The following is a 15,054-nucleotide window of genomic DNA, read 5'->3' as shown; positions in this document are numbered from 1 at the left end:
GTTTAAATATGACCGCCGTGTTGATTTCAGTTCGGTGAATCCGCATTTCAATGTTGCTTTTTTTTTCCCCCTCACAAGCTCGGGAAAGAGTTTGAATGGTTAGCGATTGATTATTAAGTCAACACTATGAATTAGGACAGTTTAGCTTGTTTTAATCCTGTCTAGGTCAATATAGCAATGTGTGTGTGTGTGTGAGTGTGTGTGCGTGCGTGTGCGTGTGTGTGTGTGTGTGTGCGTGTGTGTGTGTGTGTGTGTGCGTGTGTGTGTGTGTGTGCGTTACTTGCAGAGATGACCTACAGGTGTCACAGGATTTGTAACCAGGAGCCAATTCACTTGGAGATCCTGGACAGAACCTCAAAGGTATTGTGAGAAATAAAACATTGTTAACGATGCCGGTTTAAAAGGATTTTGATTTTTGCCCGCGTGTGCTCTGACGCTTGTGTGAAATCCTTAAGACTTTCAATTGATCGACAAATTCACTAATTGATTCAGGACTAAGAAGTCTTTCAATTGGTTGACAAATTGACCAATTGATTCAGGACTAAGACTTTCTATTGGTCGACAAATTGACCAATTGATTCAGGACTAAGAAGACTTTCTATTGGTCAACGAATTGACCAGTTGATTCAGGACTGGTTCGATGGACACAACACATTACTTTACTCAATAACGTGACATAATGTTAGCCGTCAACACAACATGCAACGACAAGCTACCTCTGCTGCGTCATCCATTGGGAACGCAGCCATTCAATCTGGGATCCATTGCTTTTCCCTTTGCAGGAATGTCCGCAGGCGTCCGTAGAATCCTGTATCCGCTGGGCGGATGGGTTCCTGCTCCTCTACTCCATCACGCAGCGCGACAGCTTCCAGGAGGTGGAGCCGATCAAGAAGCTCATAGATCACATCAAACAAAGCCCTGGTAACAACTGTTCGGTAACAAAGTTTGAACCCCTTTAACTTGGAAGTTACCTACTGCAGCTTTAAACAACAAGCTAGTTAGTTTGTTACCCTACTGCAGCTTTAAACAACAAGCTAGTTAGTTTGTTACCCTACTGCAGCTTTAAACAACAAGCTAGTTAGTTTGTTACTTACTGAAGCTTTAAACAACAAGCTAGTTAGTTTGTTACTTACTGCAGCTTTAAACAACACGCTAGTTAGTTTGTTACCCTACTGCAGCTTTAAACAACAAGCTAGTTAGTTTGTTACCTACTGCAGCTTTAAGCCACAGTTAGCTTGTGGCTTAAAGCTGCAGTAAGTCACATTAAAGTTGTAAAAAAAGAGCGAGCAGAAGAGACAAAGAGAAAGAACACTTAGGGAGAACAATTCTCCCTAAGTTGCGTTTTCCTAAATGTTGCGTTTCACTCACCTGTGATTGACAGACACGAGGGATTCCCTCGAACCAATCAGGGAAGAGAAGCCTTATTGGTCAGAAAAGAGGCGGGAGCGGTCTGAATACAAATTGGCTCACAGAGGCATATTTATTGTTTAACGTGTGTGTGTGTGCGTGTGCGTGCGTGTGTGTGTGCGTGCGTGGACAGCTGCCCCTACAGTGTTGATAGCCAACAAGGCTGACCTGGAGACAGGGCGGGAGGTCACCACAGAGGAGGGGCAAAACCTGGCCAAGGATTTAAGGTGACCCTCATCTTTAAAGGGGGTCCTATTTTACCACCAGGTGTGAAGGCTGAAGGGCTCTTCATGGGTTCCACGTCGACGCAACGCGAGGACCAACGCAGACGCTCCCACGCGGTCGTGAACCTGTTTTGGTTTTCTGCGTCGGGTTTTAGTGAGCGGACCAATCGCCCTCGACGCAAGGCGACAATTTTCTGGGAGGCCCGGTTCCCAGACGCGCGGTTTCGCGTCCAGCCTTTGAGGTGGACACATGGAGGGTCCGCAAGGACGTGAGGGGTCCGTAACCCCCCCCTTGCGTTGCGTCAATGTGGAGCCGTAATCAGTTATGGTTCCAAGTCGACGCAACGCAAGATAGATAGATACTTTTAATAATCCTTTACAGGAAATGACAGTGCCACTGCAGCTTCGAAAGACAGACATAACACACACACACACACACACACATTTCCTCCGATTGCTTCCATACGTAATAAGTTCAAATACAATAAGTCAATGCTAAACAAGTGCAGTCGTTTTTGGTGCATTGTAAACCCTTATAGCAGCCGGTGTAACAGGACTTCCTGTGTCTCTCAGTTGTGCACATCGGCGCAATCAGTCTATGACTGAAGGCGCGGCTCTTAATCACCATTAAGGTGATTAAGGTGATTAAGAGCCACTCCGGGGCGTGGAGTGGCTCATTATTCGACCCAGGCTGTTTCCCAATGTGAAGGAAGCATGCTCAACGCCCGCCCTTTTAAGGACGCCACGTCACAGAACGCCGACAGGCACTGTTCCAATGTCGAGAACACTCGGAAATTCTCGCCCCTTTTTCGCGTCCTTTGTTTTTTGAGAATTCCGAGATTTTTCAAGGACGCATCGCTGGATCCTCGACGAGCCAAAATCCCCACAATCCTTTGCGTTCACGCACTGTTCATGCACTATGCAAGTGAAGTGATTTGAATGTTTTCAGAAATATTTTGTGACGTATTGCTTTTTATAGATTAATCATGAAATTAAAACTAAAATTACAATTTTAGCTTAAAGACCTGTGCGATTTTTCTCAAAAGTTTTTGCAACGTAATGAGGCTTTATTTTGCAAGGATTGATTTGTTTTAATATGTGAGTAGTTGATGTTTAAACAAACTACTGTATCTGTATAAACTACAATAATAACAACAATTAAAATATTTCAATATTTACCACTGGAGCACTATTAAAAAACAGGAAGCGCTTCCACACTAGCAAGTCGTACTACTAGCAGCGCTCTTGCCTCATCTCCATAGGACGCGACTCGCAGGGAAGCGTTCTTGCAAGGCTGCAGCCTTCACATTGGGAAACAGCCCCAGTTTGTCCAGCGTTCTGGCCTCTGCCACCCGCTTGACCGTCAGCTGCTCAGCTGTGGTAATAAGACAAAAGTTCAGTGATTTAAAAAAATATCAAAACAAAATGTAGGCCTACGTTGCAGGCATTTCGGGTTCTTCTGATGTTTAAATGGAGGTGGGATCCTGGACCGGCGGTTGGCGACGATGTCGGTGTAGGGTCTGTGGGTCTGGGTCAGTGTTGTACAAGTTCACACTTCACATGAACTAGTTCAAAGTTCAGTTCATACAAAAGAAAATGAATAAATTCACGTTCATAGTTCACCAATTCAGTTTTGAACTAGTTCATGTTCAGTTCATTAACAGTTTTTTTTAAAAACCAAAGAAAAAATGTTTTAACTCTTTTAAAATTAATCCTCTCCATTACCAGCTGCCCATAACTACAATCTCAAATTGTTGTGGATATTATTTGTACACCTGTTTCATTCATCACAACTACGGCAGTAACTCTATTTAATAAACATGTCATCTGGACCTAAGCATCAATTCAGAATGTCACAAAATCTGAACTAGTTGAAGTTCAAGTTCTTTAGTTAAAAATATGTTCAGTTCAGTTCAAAGTTCATAGAAAAATGAACTTGATCAATGAACATCATCATGCACAACACTGGTCTGGGTGATCTCGATTGGCCTGCTGCTTCTTCAGCACTGAAGGAAGCTGTTAGAATTAGCTGACGCGCAATGAATGGATGAAGGAAATTCCCACCGTCCCTGACTGCCTGCTGTCCAGCACAAGGGGGACGAGGCTTGGCAGAATCAGCGGGGAAAGAAGACCCCGTTGAGCTTGACCAAAACCAAAACAGCCTTGAGCCTTGAGCGCGATCAGCCGTTAACAAGCTGTTTGAAACTCTTTCCCTTTTCTCTGTGTTTTAGTGACATCACAAGTGGGCGTGTCCACCTAGATGTGTGCTGGATAGACGAGCAACGTCGTTTGCTACGGTCCACCGGGTAGGCTGGTGGACTGATCTATCCGGTATACGTCTAGGAGGACATGCCCACTTGTGATGTCACTAAAACACAGGAAAAGGCGGCGTTTCTAACGGCTTGTAACGGTTAATAATCACACTCACACCTGGAGGTAAAATAGAGGCCCTTTTGAGCGTTGACTATTTAAAAAAAAAACTGTTTTAAATACTTACTTTAGACTTTGTGTGTGTGTGTGTGTGTGTGTGTGTGTGTGTGTGTGTGTGTGTGTGTGTGTGTGTGTGTGTGTGTGTGTGTGTGTGCGCGCGTGAGAAGATGCAGCTTCAAGGAGCTGTCGGTGTCGGAGACGGCCGTCGCCGTGGAATCGGCCGTCGTCCAGCTGATAAGGTACGGGCGGCTAAGTCCGACCTTTATTGACACGGTCCGTTTCATACGACAGCGCACACAGGATGGGTTTTCACATCAATTGTCAATTCAAATAAATTCTAAAAAATGTAATGAAAAAAAAAAAGTATCATGGTTAAATTGTGGTTGTGGTAGTTGTGTGCGGTTGTGGTTAAATGTATTTAATAAATACATTTAAATAAATTTAATGTGCGAAATATATATATATATATATATATGTATCGAACGATATCCGAAGCAGGGTATGGAGATGATAGGGGATATGTTATAGGAGTGACGTCATACCACCTTCAGTGTGACCAGCGTTCACACGCTGTTTTGAAAATCGACGTGGACCACGCGGCCCACTTGTGATGTCACTGAAACACATGAAACTTTTTCAAAATTTCAAAAACCGATTTTCAAAACGGCTTGTCACGGCTCGATCACACTCACACCTGGTGGCGTAATAGGTACGGGATCATGTATAGAACGCTTTCCTCCGCTCTCCTTGACAGCGGTCGTTACATGCTTAGCAACGGTCATTATCGAAAAAATACGCAAAAAAAAACCTAAACGAAAAAAACACGCAAGTGAACGGAGCGTTGCACAGCGTTGAGGAGAGCCAGCGTGATAAAGGGGTGGTATTGCACGACTCTACCCCAGCGTACTCAGTTGCTAAGCGACGTCAACGTCTTTGGCGGACTAATTCTCTGCTGATCAACACTACGACTGGTAATTGTAGACAGACACACCGTGTGAAGTAATTTTTTCGTTTTTGGTCAAGTAGCCGTGTAATAAGAGGGATAATGTTTAGAACGTCGCCGGTCATTATCTTAAAATAAGCCCCTTCAGGGCGAAGCAAGACCGCTTCAAGTCAGTGTCATGTTCGCCCTGTCAGGGCTTATTTTCCCGATAATGACCGGCGTTCTATACATTATCCCTTCAGCTGGAGCTTCATCCAACTGTTTCTGCGATTCGTGAAGCGTGTTACCTCTCACCGCTGAATTACGGAAAAATAGCAAAATCGAAACTCAAACTTTTGAATTTACATTTAGGGGGATTTTTGCAGACGCTTTTATCCGTTAGCGACTCGCAACGGTCCACACACACATTCACACACACCGACGGCGGAGTGGACCCCTCAGGGCGACAGCCGGCCGGTCAGGGAGCAGTCAGGGTGAGGGCGTCTCGCTCAGGGACACCTCCACACTCAGCTAGGAGGAGGAGGAGCCGGGGATCGAACCAGCAACCTTCCGTCTGGGAGCACTCAGGGTGCTCCGCCTTGCTCAGGGACACCTCGACCCTCAGCTACTGCTGCCCTCCACGTTTCAACCATTGCACAGGCGTTACTAGAAGCCAGAGCAAGCACTAGTGATGGCTCGTTTGCGAACGAATCAGTTCGAACGAACCGACCTGATTCCTCGTTTCAGTTCGTCTCGTTCGTTCTCCGAGACTCGACTCCACCAGCTCCACCCACTAGTCGCTGACTCGTGAGTCGCCGTTCGTTCACTGACTGTGTTTTAGCGGTGAAGACTCGAGGACTGAGACGTCACGAGAGCCAGCCGGGCAACAACATCCCAATTCCGAACATGAAGCGCTCCTCAGCTAAAAGGAACTTAGTTAATGTTGTGTTGATTTATGACCGTTTGCACCATTGCACAATCGTGATTTGTTTGAGAACGAGAATGAGGGAGGAGCTGAGTCTGACCGACTCAGTGACTGAGAATCATGATTCTCGAACGAACAAACGACTCTTCTTGGCGAACTGACCGACGCAAACTGATTCATTCAAACAAATCATGAAATCCACCACTAGCAAGCACAAGACGCGCTGTGCAATGCGACCCCCCCCCCCACCCCAAACCAGCTGAGAGTTGAATTCCTCTTGGAGTCTTTCAACAACTCCATGGTGTCATTCTGTCATGGCACAAGCCCCAGCGCTGCTATAACTACCGCAGCGAGCCTAAATACATTCTTCTCTGCCAGCGGCTGCCTAACGTCTCCATAAAACAGCCTCTGCTCTAACGTCCACGACCTCTATGAAGGCATCATTGTAGCAAAAGTCTTGAGCATGCGTACACTAAAGTCACACATGTGTAACAGTAAAGTTGAAGTCGTAAATATTTTTTTCTACCATTGTTAACACAAAATAGTCGCTACGAGTTCACAAGTCCTTTGTTACAGGCGCACAAATCCTATCCTGTGCATCGCAACGTCAAAGAGTCGTGCACTTGACACTTTTGCTACAATCATTGCAGCGCAGTGGGTGCAAAAAATATCCGCAGTGTGCGAACTTTGCTGTTGCACATTTGTGGCTTTAGTGTACGCATGCGCAAGACTTTTGCTGCAATAATGCCTTCATAGGATTAATTAGGCATTTAGGCATTAATGTCTTCATCTCGTCGTCTGTGTACCTTGCATGAAGGTGACGAGTTTGGAGTTTGTTCGTTCTCTCTCTCTCTCTCTCTCTCTCTCTCTCTCTCTCTCTCACACACACATTAAATGAATCAGAAATACAGTCTCTCTCTCTCTCTCTCTTTTTCTCTCCACACCCAGTTCTGCCTTTCTCTCTCCCCCTTTCGCTCCGTTTTCATTTGGTCTCTCTTTCTCTCCCCCCCATTTTTTCTTCTTTTCATTTTTTTCTCCCCCATTTCTCTCCCTTTTCACATTTTCCCCCCTTTCTCCGTTGCCTCTCTCTCTCTCTCTCTCTCTCCCACTCTCTCTCTCTCTGTGTGCGTGTGGTGATGGCTGGTTCAACCTGCTGACCACCGATTGGTCAACGAGCAACAGGTGTGCCGCCTCCCCCAGCCCCCAGCGTCCAATCAGGTTCACTCAGACCAGCTGAGGGTTCTATGAACCTTGCATATAGGTGATGAGTTTGCTTACTGTTACTTAGATGAGTCTGTCGACTCGTCCAGTACTAAGGAAAACACTTAGTACAGCCGGCATGTGGCTCAGGAGGTAGAGAGCGGGGTTGACTTGTCATGTCTGAATGTGTGTATGAACCATTGTAAGTCGATTTAGATGAAAGAGTCTATTAAATGTCTATTAAATGTCGTTCGAGCCTTGGATATGATCTGTTACTCATTTTAATTTTAATTATGTAACCATGTCACTACTATTCACAGTTGACAACTTACACTTTGCACTTTATTATCTAATATTGATATTGTTTAGATCGTATGTTTGGTTTGTTCTGTTTGTCTTGTCTTGTCCTTACTTTAGCATTTACCTTAGCGTCTATTTTCTAATCACTACTACTTTGTATTTTTACTGTATTGCATTTCTATCCTGTGTTTTTTTTCCCCCCACTGCGGCTGTGCTGTTGCGACAAACACATTTCTCCTCCTACGGGGGGGGATTAATAAAGCGGTATCTATCCATCTATCTATCTAAGCGCACGTTTCTGTCCAGTTTAGTGATGGCTCAGCAGCGCCCCCTTCTGCCCGACCGGCCGTCCTACATGGTCACCGTGCGACACGCCCTCACCAGGAAACTCATCCGCTCCAAAACCATGCAGTGGTGACGCGGTTCAAATACGCTTAGCCAATTTGGCGTCGTATTGTTAAATCTCTTTTGTAATTAGAAAAAATAAATAAATAAATAAATGGGTGACTACTGTATGTATATGTAACTATGTTTGGGGTGTGGCTTTGTTTTCTTTTACTTATCTGTTTTCTGTTGTTATTTCATTTTATTGTGGAGCTTTGAGTGTGCCTTGCGTATGAAAAGTGCTATGTTGTATAAATAAAGTTTTCTTGCCTTGCCTGTAGTCTTGCTGTGTTGTTAAAAAAAACCTTGAAAAGTATTAAAAAGAATACAATGAAACGTTTGGCTCCCCGTCTCATCTGTTACTTTTTAAATTGTTCTGTTACTAATTAACTGTTATACCGCAACGCACAACAGTCTCTCTCTCTCTCTCTCTCTTTTAACAACGGTAAAGGTGTTTCTTTTAGAAACAAAACAACCTATAAATCTCTCTCGTGTGTGAGTTTGCTTACTGTAACTGTTTTACAGGAGGGCGTTTTGTCGGGTCTTCAAATCAGGCTGTAACAGGCGGCAAACTCATCACCTAAGTGGTAGTGAACTAGAAGAGGGTAGAGGGACAGACAGACACAAGCTGTGTTTGAAATGGTTCCCTATTCCCTCACTCACTACTCCCTATAGTGTCTATGATATAGGGAACGAACAAACCAGAATTCAGACACTACGCTGAACGTTTCTTTTCAGCGTTTTCAGCGGCCGCATTGCATTGTGGTCTACGGGAGTAACATGTAGGGGAACATTGTATGTTCACTCAAATGTTGGGTATTTTATCGTCCGCTATAAAGTGAGTGAAATGAACTGCTGAGAATTCAAACAGCACTACAACATGGAGAGACGCCCTGTATAGTGCACTATATCTGTGATAGGGTGACGATTACGAACACAGCTTCTGTTTGATTGGACGCTGGGGCTGGGGGAGGCGGGACACCTGTGGTGCTTTAAGGTAGAACAGCTCACTAGTAGTGGTGGATTTCATGATTCGTTTGAATGAATCAGTTCGCGTCGGTCAGTTCGCCAAGAAGAGTCGTTCATTCGTTCGTTCGTTCGTTCGCATTTCCGGTAGCGGTGAATCGTGATTCTCAGTCACTGAGTCGGTCAGACTCGGCTCCTCCCTCGTTCTCGTTCTCAAACGAATCACGATCGTGCAATGGTGCAAACGGTCATCAATCGACACAACATTAACTAAGTTCCTTTTAGCTGAGGAGCGCTTCGTGTTCGGAATCGGGATGTTGTTGCCCGGCTGGCTCTCGTGACGTCTCAGTCCTCGAGTCTTCACCGCTAAACACAGTCAGTGAAAGAACGGCGACTCAGCGAGTCAGCGACTAGTGGGCGGAGCTGGTGGAGTCGAGTCTCGGAGAACGAACGAGAAGAACGACGACGAACGAGAGCGGCGAATCAGGTCGGTTTGTTCGTTTTAAAGAGTCGTTCATTCGAACTGATTCGTTTTGCGAACGAGCCACCACTACTTACTAGTTGACAGTTGGCTTCTCAGGACAATTTAAAGTAAGTAACAGATGAGACGGTACTTTCGGAAGAGGCCAATCGTCGTCGTGAATGATCAAGTCCCGGAAGGCACAGGCTCAAACAGTGAGCCAAACTGTTTTTTTGAAAATGAAAATGAGCAATTTCATTTTGGCAGATAGTTATAATTGATAATCACCATGGGGATATATTTTAACACCTATTGTTAAACAACGAGAGAGAGAGAGAGAGAGAAAGAGAGAGAGAGAGAGAGAGATGTAGAGAGAGAGAGATGGAGAGAGAGAGAGAGATGGAGAGAGAGATGTAGAGAGAGAGATAGAGAGATGGAGAGAGAGATGTAGAGAGAGAGATGTAGAGAGAGAGATAGAGAGAGAGACAGAGCGAGAGAGAGAGATGTAGAGAGAGAGAGCAATGGTTTAACCACCCAGCTTATCCACAATGGCATTTTTTCGTCAATATTATGCCAAACCGTCATCACTTCCTCTTCCCTTTTGCTGGGCTGGTTCTGCATGCCGGCGGTCCGTTCTACCATGATCCCCCCCCCCCACCACCCCACCCCCAACCACCCCCCAACCACCCCACCCCCCAACCCGAGTGGGCCCATCGCACGGATGAATGGCTCCGGCACGCTTATACCCTCTTGCCCCACACACACACACACACACACACACACACACACACACACACCCACGGCCGTTTTGTGCTGACCGGGCTGGACCCACCCCCATGACATAATGTAATTCCGGTGGGATCCCACCCTAAGCTCTTCTCTTTCTACCTCTCACGTATATAAAGACTCGGATCTCAGAGGGACCGTCATCCGTGGCGACCAAAAGCCGTGTTTCGTTTTTGCCTCGCGTTTTTCGGGGGACTAGCTTAGCCGCAGCTAGCCACTTTAGACTTTAGCAGCTACTTTGGCTAGCAGCTACTTTCGCCAGCGCTAACCCCACGCCGACTCACCCCCGCCGGGACTTGAACCCCGCCCCCCCCAAAAAAAAAAAAGTTTTGAGTTCCGTCGCCGCCCGACCGACCGGACCGTTGTTATGGATATCCCCGTACACTCGCCGTGGTTCCGCCGCGGTTACCCCGGCAACCCCGCCCGACTCTTCGGACAGTTTTTCGGAGAGGGCATGTACGACTTTCCGATGCCCGCCGTCAGTCCGTACTACAGGCCGGCCATGTACCGCCACCTGCTGGACCCCGGCTACTCCGGCGTCTCTGAGGTAAATTGTTTATTTTGTATTTATTTAAAAAGGGGACGTATCACGCCACCAGCTGTGAGTGTGATTGGCCGCTACGAGCCGTTTGGAAAATCGGCCTCTTGTGACATCACAAGTGGGCGTGTCCTCCTAGACGTGTGCTGGATAGGTCAGTCCACCAGCCTACCCGGTGGACCGTAGCAAACGTCGCTCATCTGTCCGTCACACATCTAGGTGGACACGCCCACTTGTGATGTCAGAAGAGGCAGATAGGAACATAGGACCCTAACATAGGACCCTAGGAATCTAGTACCCTAGGAGACATAAGAATTAGGCCCAGTCCCTTTCCTCTCCCCCTTAACAAGAACACTTGCTTTGAGTGCCCTTAGCTGCAAGTCAGCTCCCGAGCTGGCTAGCGTTCAAGGGTTGATTTTAAGGGGAAAAACAGCACTCCCCCCCTTGCTCCCTTAAGTATTGGGACACCCTACCCCTTCACAGGGACCCGCAAAGTCTAGGGTTAGGGCTGGAATCTAGGGTTAGGGCTGAAATCGAGGGTTAGGGCTGAAATCGAGGGTTAGGGCTGAAATCGAGGGTTAGGGCTGAAATCTAGGGTTAGGGCTCAAATCGAGGGTTAGGGCTCAAATCTAGGGTTAGGGCTGAAATCTAGGGTTAGGGCTGAAATCGAGGGTTAGGGAAGGCTGAAATCTAGGGTTAGGGCTGAAATCGAGGGTTAGGGCTGAAATCTAGGGTTAGGTCTGAAATCTAGGGTTAGGGCTGAAATCGAGGGTTAGGGCTGAAATCTAGGGTTAGGGCTGAAATCTAGGGTTAGGGCACAAATCGAGGGTTAGGGCTGAAATCTAGGGTTAGGGCTGAAATCTAGGGTTAGGGCTCAAATCTAGGGGAAGGGGGAGAATTGGGACAGGGCCTAAATCCATCCAGTCTGCTCACACACATTCCTCCCCCGTACCTACCACATTTATACTTAGTCATATTTATTTTTTAATGCACAAGTCACCTACAAACGGACAGTTACATGTATATAGTATGTTTATCTTATTCTAATCATTTTTTTATTATATTTTATTTCAAATTGTTACATTTATTTGTATATATACTCTTGTTTCGCTCTCTTTTCCCACTGTACTGCTGGTCACTGTGAATTTCTCCTAAGGGGGATTAATAAAGGACTATCTATCTATCTATAATCTATCTATCTATCTATCTATAATATATCTATCTATAATCTATCTATCTATAATCTACCTACCTACCAGGTGCGCTCCGACCAGGACCGGTTCACCGTCCACCTGGACGTCAGACACTTCACCCCGGAGGAGATCCAGGTCTCGGTCGCCGACGGCTACGTGGAGATCCGGGGGAAACACGAGGAGAGACAGGTAGACGAGCAAACCGTCCGGAGAGCTCCAGGTTCACCACGTGTAGTCGTCTGGTTTGTCGGTGGGCGCCCCCCGGTGGTTTATGTATTTATTTAAATTGGACACTGCGCGTCAATTTATTTATTTTTTGTCTACGATCAAAATATATATATATATATATATATATATATATATATATATATATATTTTTTTTTTTTATTGAACCTTTATTTCACCAGGAAATCCCATTGAGATTAAAAACCTCTTTAAATGTACCACAGTTAGCAAAAAAAGAGCAAATTTTCATGTGGAGTCCCTTATCGCGGCCACACATCACAAGAAAGAATGCAAGAAGGACAGAGAGCAAAAGAGAAGGAAGAGAGAGCGAAAAGAGACGATAAAAAAAGCAAATAAATAAGTAAGTACAGTAAATGACAGTACAAGGAAGGGAAGTACCTAGCACCAGTTCACCAGGTAGAGCGCGTACCATTAAAAGGTCCCGTGACGTGCCACCAGGTGTGAGTGTGATTACGAGCTACGAGCCGTTTTGAAAATCTGCCTCTTCTGACATCACAGGTGGGCGTGTCCTCCTAGACGTGTGCTGGATAGATCAGTCCACCAGCCTACCCGGTGGACCGTAGCAAAACGTTGCTCATCTCTCCGTCACACGTCTAGGGGGACACGCGGGTTTGATTCCTATAGGCCCTTTGCTGCATGTCATCACCTGCATGAAACAGTAGCCTTGTGTTGTCGCTAATTAGCCTTTCTGAGGCAACTGCACGGTTAAATCTATGAATTTTATTTCATGAAAATAATTGAAAATAATCATAACGGTATCGGCATCCCTTTAAACCACTCATCATCTGTGGTCCAATAAATCAGCAAATTTCAATTATTTTGATGTCCTATAAAGTTTTCTCCCTCCCCCCCTCTCTCTCTCCCCCTCTCTCTCTGCCCCCCTCTCCCCCTTCCTCCCCCTCCCTCTCTCTCTCCCCCTCTCCCTCCCCCTCTCCCTCCCCCCCCTCTCTCCCTCTCCCCACCCTCTCTCCCCCCCTCTCCCTCCCTCCCCCCCCCCCCCCCTCCCCCTCTCTCTCCCCTCCCCTTCCTCCTCTCCTCTCCTCCCCGTCGCCAGGACGACCACGGCTACGTCTCGCGGGAGTTCCAGCGGCGGTACCGCCTCCCGGCCGACGTGGCCCCGCCCACGCTGACCTGCACGCTGGCGGCCGACGGCCTGCTGGCGCTGCACGGCCACAAGCTGGGCGGCTGCGACGGCGAGGCGTGCCGCAACCACGAGCGGAGCATCCCCGTCACCCACGGCGACAAGACCGAGGCCGTCGACTCGTCCTAAAGCGCCGTTCTCCTCCCCCCTCCCCCCACCAACCAATCAGGGAGAAGGCTCCCCCCCCCCCCACCTCGCGTCTCTATCGCGACTCTGATTGGTTCTCTTGGTTTGACTTTGAGCTCGTTCTAAAAAACGCAAACGTTTTGAAAGGTGACTTGTTTGCGCCGGCGGGTGTTAAAAGTTTAAAAAGCCGTTTTGAAAAAGTTTTTTTTCCAAAACGGCTTTTTTTAAAGCGGCTTGTCGCACTCACGCCCGCTGGTGCAACAGCTCACCTTTGAATCTTGAAATGTTCTCGTGGCAGTAAAGTGATATAGTGTAACACGGCATCAACTATTCGGGATCTGCAGTTCTTACCGACGCGATGCTCCCCAGGGAGCAAAGTCAAGATTAAGATTTAAGCTTCGATTGTAAGACCCCCGATTTCCGCCACCATTCTACTTCTTTTAATATTTTTTTGTATGATGACCTTCTCTCTTTCAAATCCTTTGTAACTTGCATATTAGTCCCAGAGGAAATTGTTTAACCGCATATGCAATAAAGCTTTAAATGACTTCTCCTCGTCTCTGCCTGTTCTATACCGTCTGGGTTGAATTTGAACTTTGTAACCTCCCGCCTTCTTTGAAATGAATCATAGGTCTTGTTTACAGAGCTTTAATGTGGGTGATTTAAGTGGGTTTAAAAAGCACTTAGCTGGTTGCACCACTTTGAATCGTGAATAGGTCAATTTCAGGTGAATCGTTTAAAATAGTTTTTACTTTGATGAATTGATTTTTTTGAACTTTCATCTGATTGGTCGCTCTTCAAGAGAACGCGAGCAGCGCTGCGCCCAGGGTAGCGTCAGTGCTAGTTTAGCTTCGACACCCAATGGTAGGTTCAACGCTAGGTAGCGTCAATGCTAGGTTAGCTTCAATGTCCGAGGATAGGGTTGACACTAGGTGGCATCAATGCTAGGTTAGCATCAATGCTCAACTCAAGAACATATTGGCTATGCAGGCCCTGAACCAAAACACATTCAGTGTGTAGGTGAGTAGCAGTAGGTAACAAGCTAACTAGCTCGTTGCTCAAGGCTGCAGTAGGTAACAAGCTAACTAGCTCGTTGCTTAAGGCTGCAGTAGGTAACAAGCTAACTAGCTCGTTGCTTAAGGCTGCAGTAGGTAACAAGCTAACTAGCTCGTTGCTCAAGGCTGCAGTAGGTAACAAGCTAACTAGCTTATTGCTCAAGGCTGCAGTAGGTAACAAGCTAACTAGCTCGTTGCTTAACGCTGCAGTAGGTAACAAGCTAACTAGCTCGTTGCTTAAGGCTGCAGTAGGTAACAAGCTAACTAGCTCGTTGCTCAACGCTGCAGTACGTAACAAGCTAACTAGCTCGTTGCTTAAGGATGCAGTAGGTAACAAGCTAACTAGCTCGTTGCTTAAGGCTGCAGTAGGTAACAAGCTAACTAGCTCGTTGCTTAAGGCTGCAGTAGGTAACAAGCTAACTAGCTCGTTGCTTAAGGCTGCAGTAGGTAACAAGCTAACTAGCTCGTTGCTCTAGGCTGCAGTAGGTAACAAGCTAACTAGCTCGTTGCTTAAGGCTGCAGTAGGTAACAAGCTAACTAGCTCGTTGCTCTAGGCTGCAGTAGGTAAGAAGCTAACTAGCTCATTGCTCTAGGCTGCAGTAGGTAACAAGCTAACTAGCGCGTTGCTCAAGGCTGCAGTAGGTAAGAAGCTAACTAGCTCATTGCTCTAGGCTGCAGTAGGTAACAAGCTAACTAGCTCGTTGCTCAAGGCTGCAGTAGGTAACAAGCTAACTAGCTTGTTGCTCTAGGC

The 15,054-nt window shown here is 46.6% G+C and overlaps 2 protein-coding genes across 2 annotated transcripts; both read left to right on the top strand.

Annotated features, from left to right (window-relative positions):
• Positions 1 to 288: 288 nt before the first annotated feature.
• Positions 289 to 8,110, top strand: LOC311377483 (ras-related and estrogen-regulated growth inhibitor; the record flags this gene model as incomplete). Its single annotated transcript, XM_084491366.1, has 5 exons — positions 289 to 360; positions 783 to 921; positions 1,541 to 1,634; positions 4,229 to 4,300; positions 7,715 to 8,110. 5 exons carry the CDS (start codon positions 289 to 291, stop codon positions 7,824 to 7,826), a joined length of 489 nt encoding a protein of 162 aa, XP_084347492.1. The 3' UTR covers positions 7,827 to 8,110.
• A 2,261-nt stretch (positions 8,111 to 10,371) lies between these two features.
• cryaa (crystallin, alpha A) lies at positions 10,372 to 13,251 on the top strand (the record flags this gene model as incomplete). The annotated part of the gene is made up of 3 exons (XM_084491367.1): positions 10,372 to 10,551; positions 11,802 to 11,924; positions 13,036 to 13,251. The coding sequence occupies 3 exons, from the start codon at positions 10,372 to 10,374 to the stop codon at positions 13,249 to 13,251; spliced, it is 519 nt and encodes a 172-aa protein (XP_084347493.1).
• Between the last annotated feature and the right edge of the window lie 1,803 nt (positions 13,252 to 15,054).

Source organism: Micromesistius poutassou (genome assembly GCF_964030765.1).
Source record: "Micromesistius poutassou genome assembly, contig: SCAFFOLD_1319, whole genome shotgun sequence".
NCBI classification, from domain to species: domain Eukaryota; kingdom Metazoa; phylum Chordata; class Actinopteri; order Gadiformes; family Gadidae; genus Micromesistius; species Micromesistius poutassou.
This window is presented reverse-complemented; position numbering and strand designations above follow the sequence as displayed.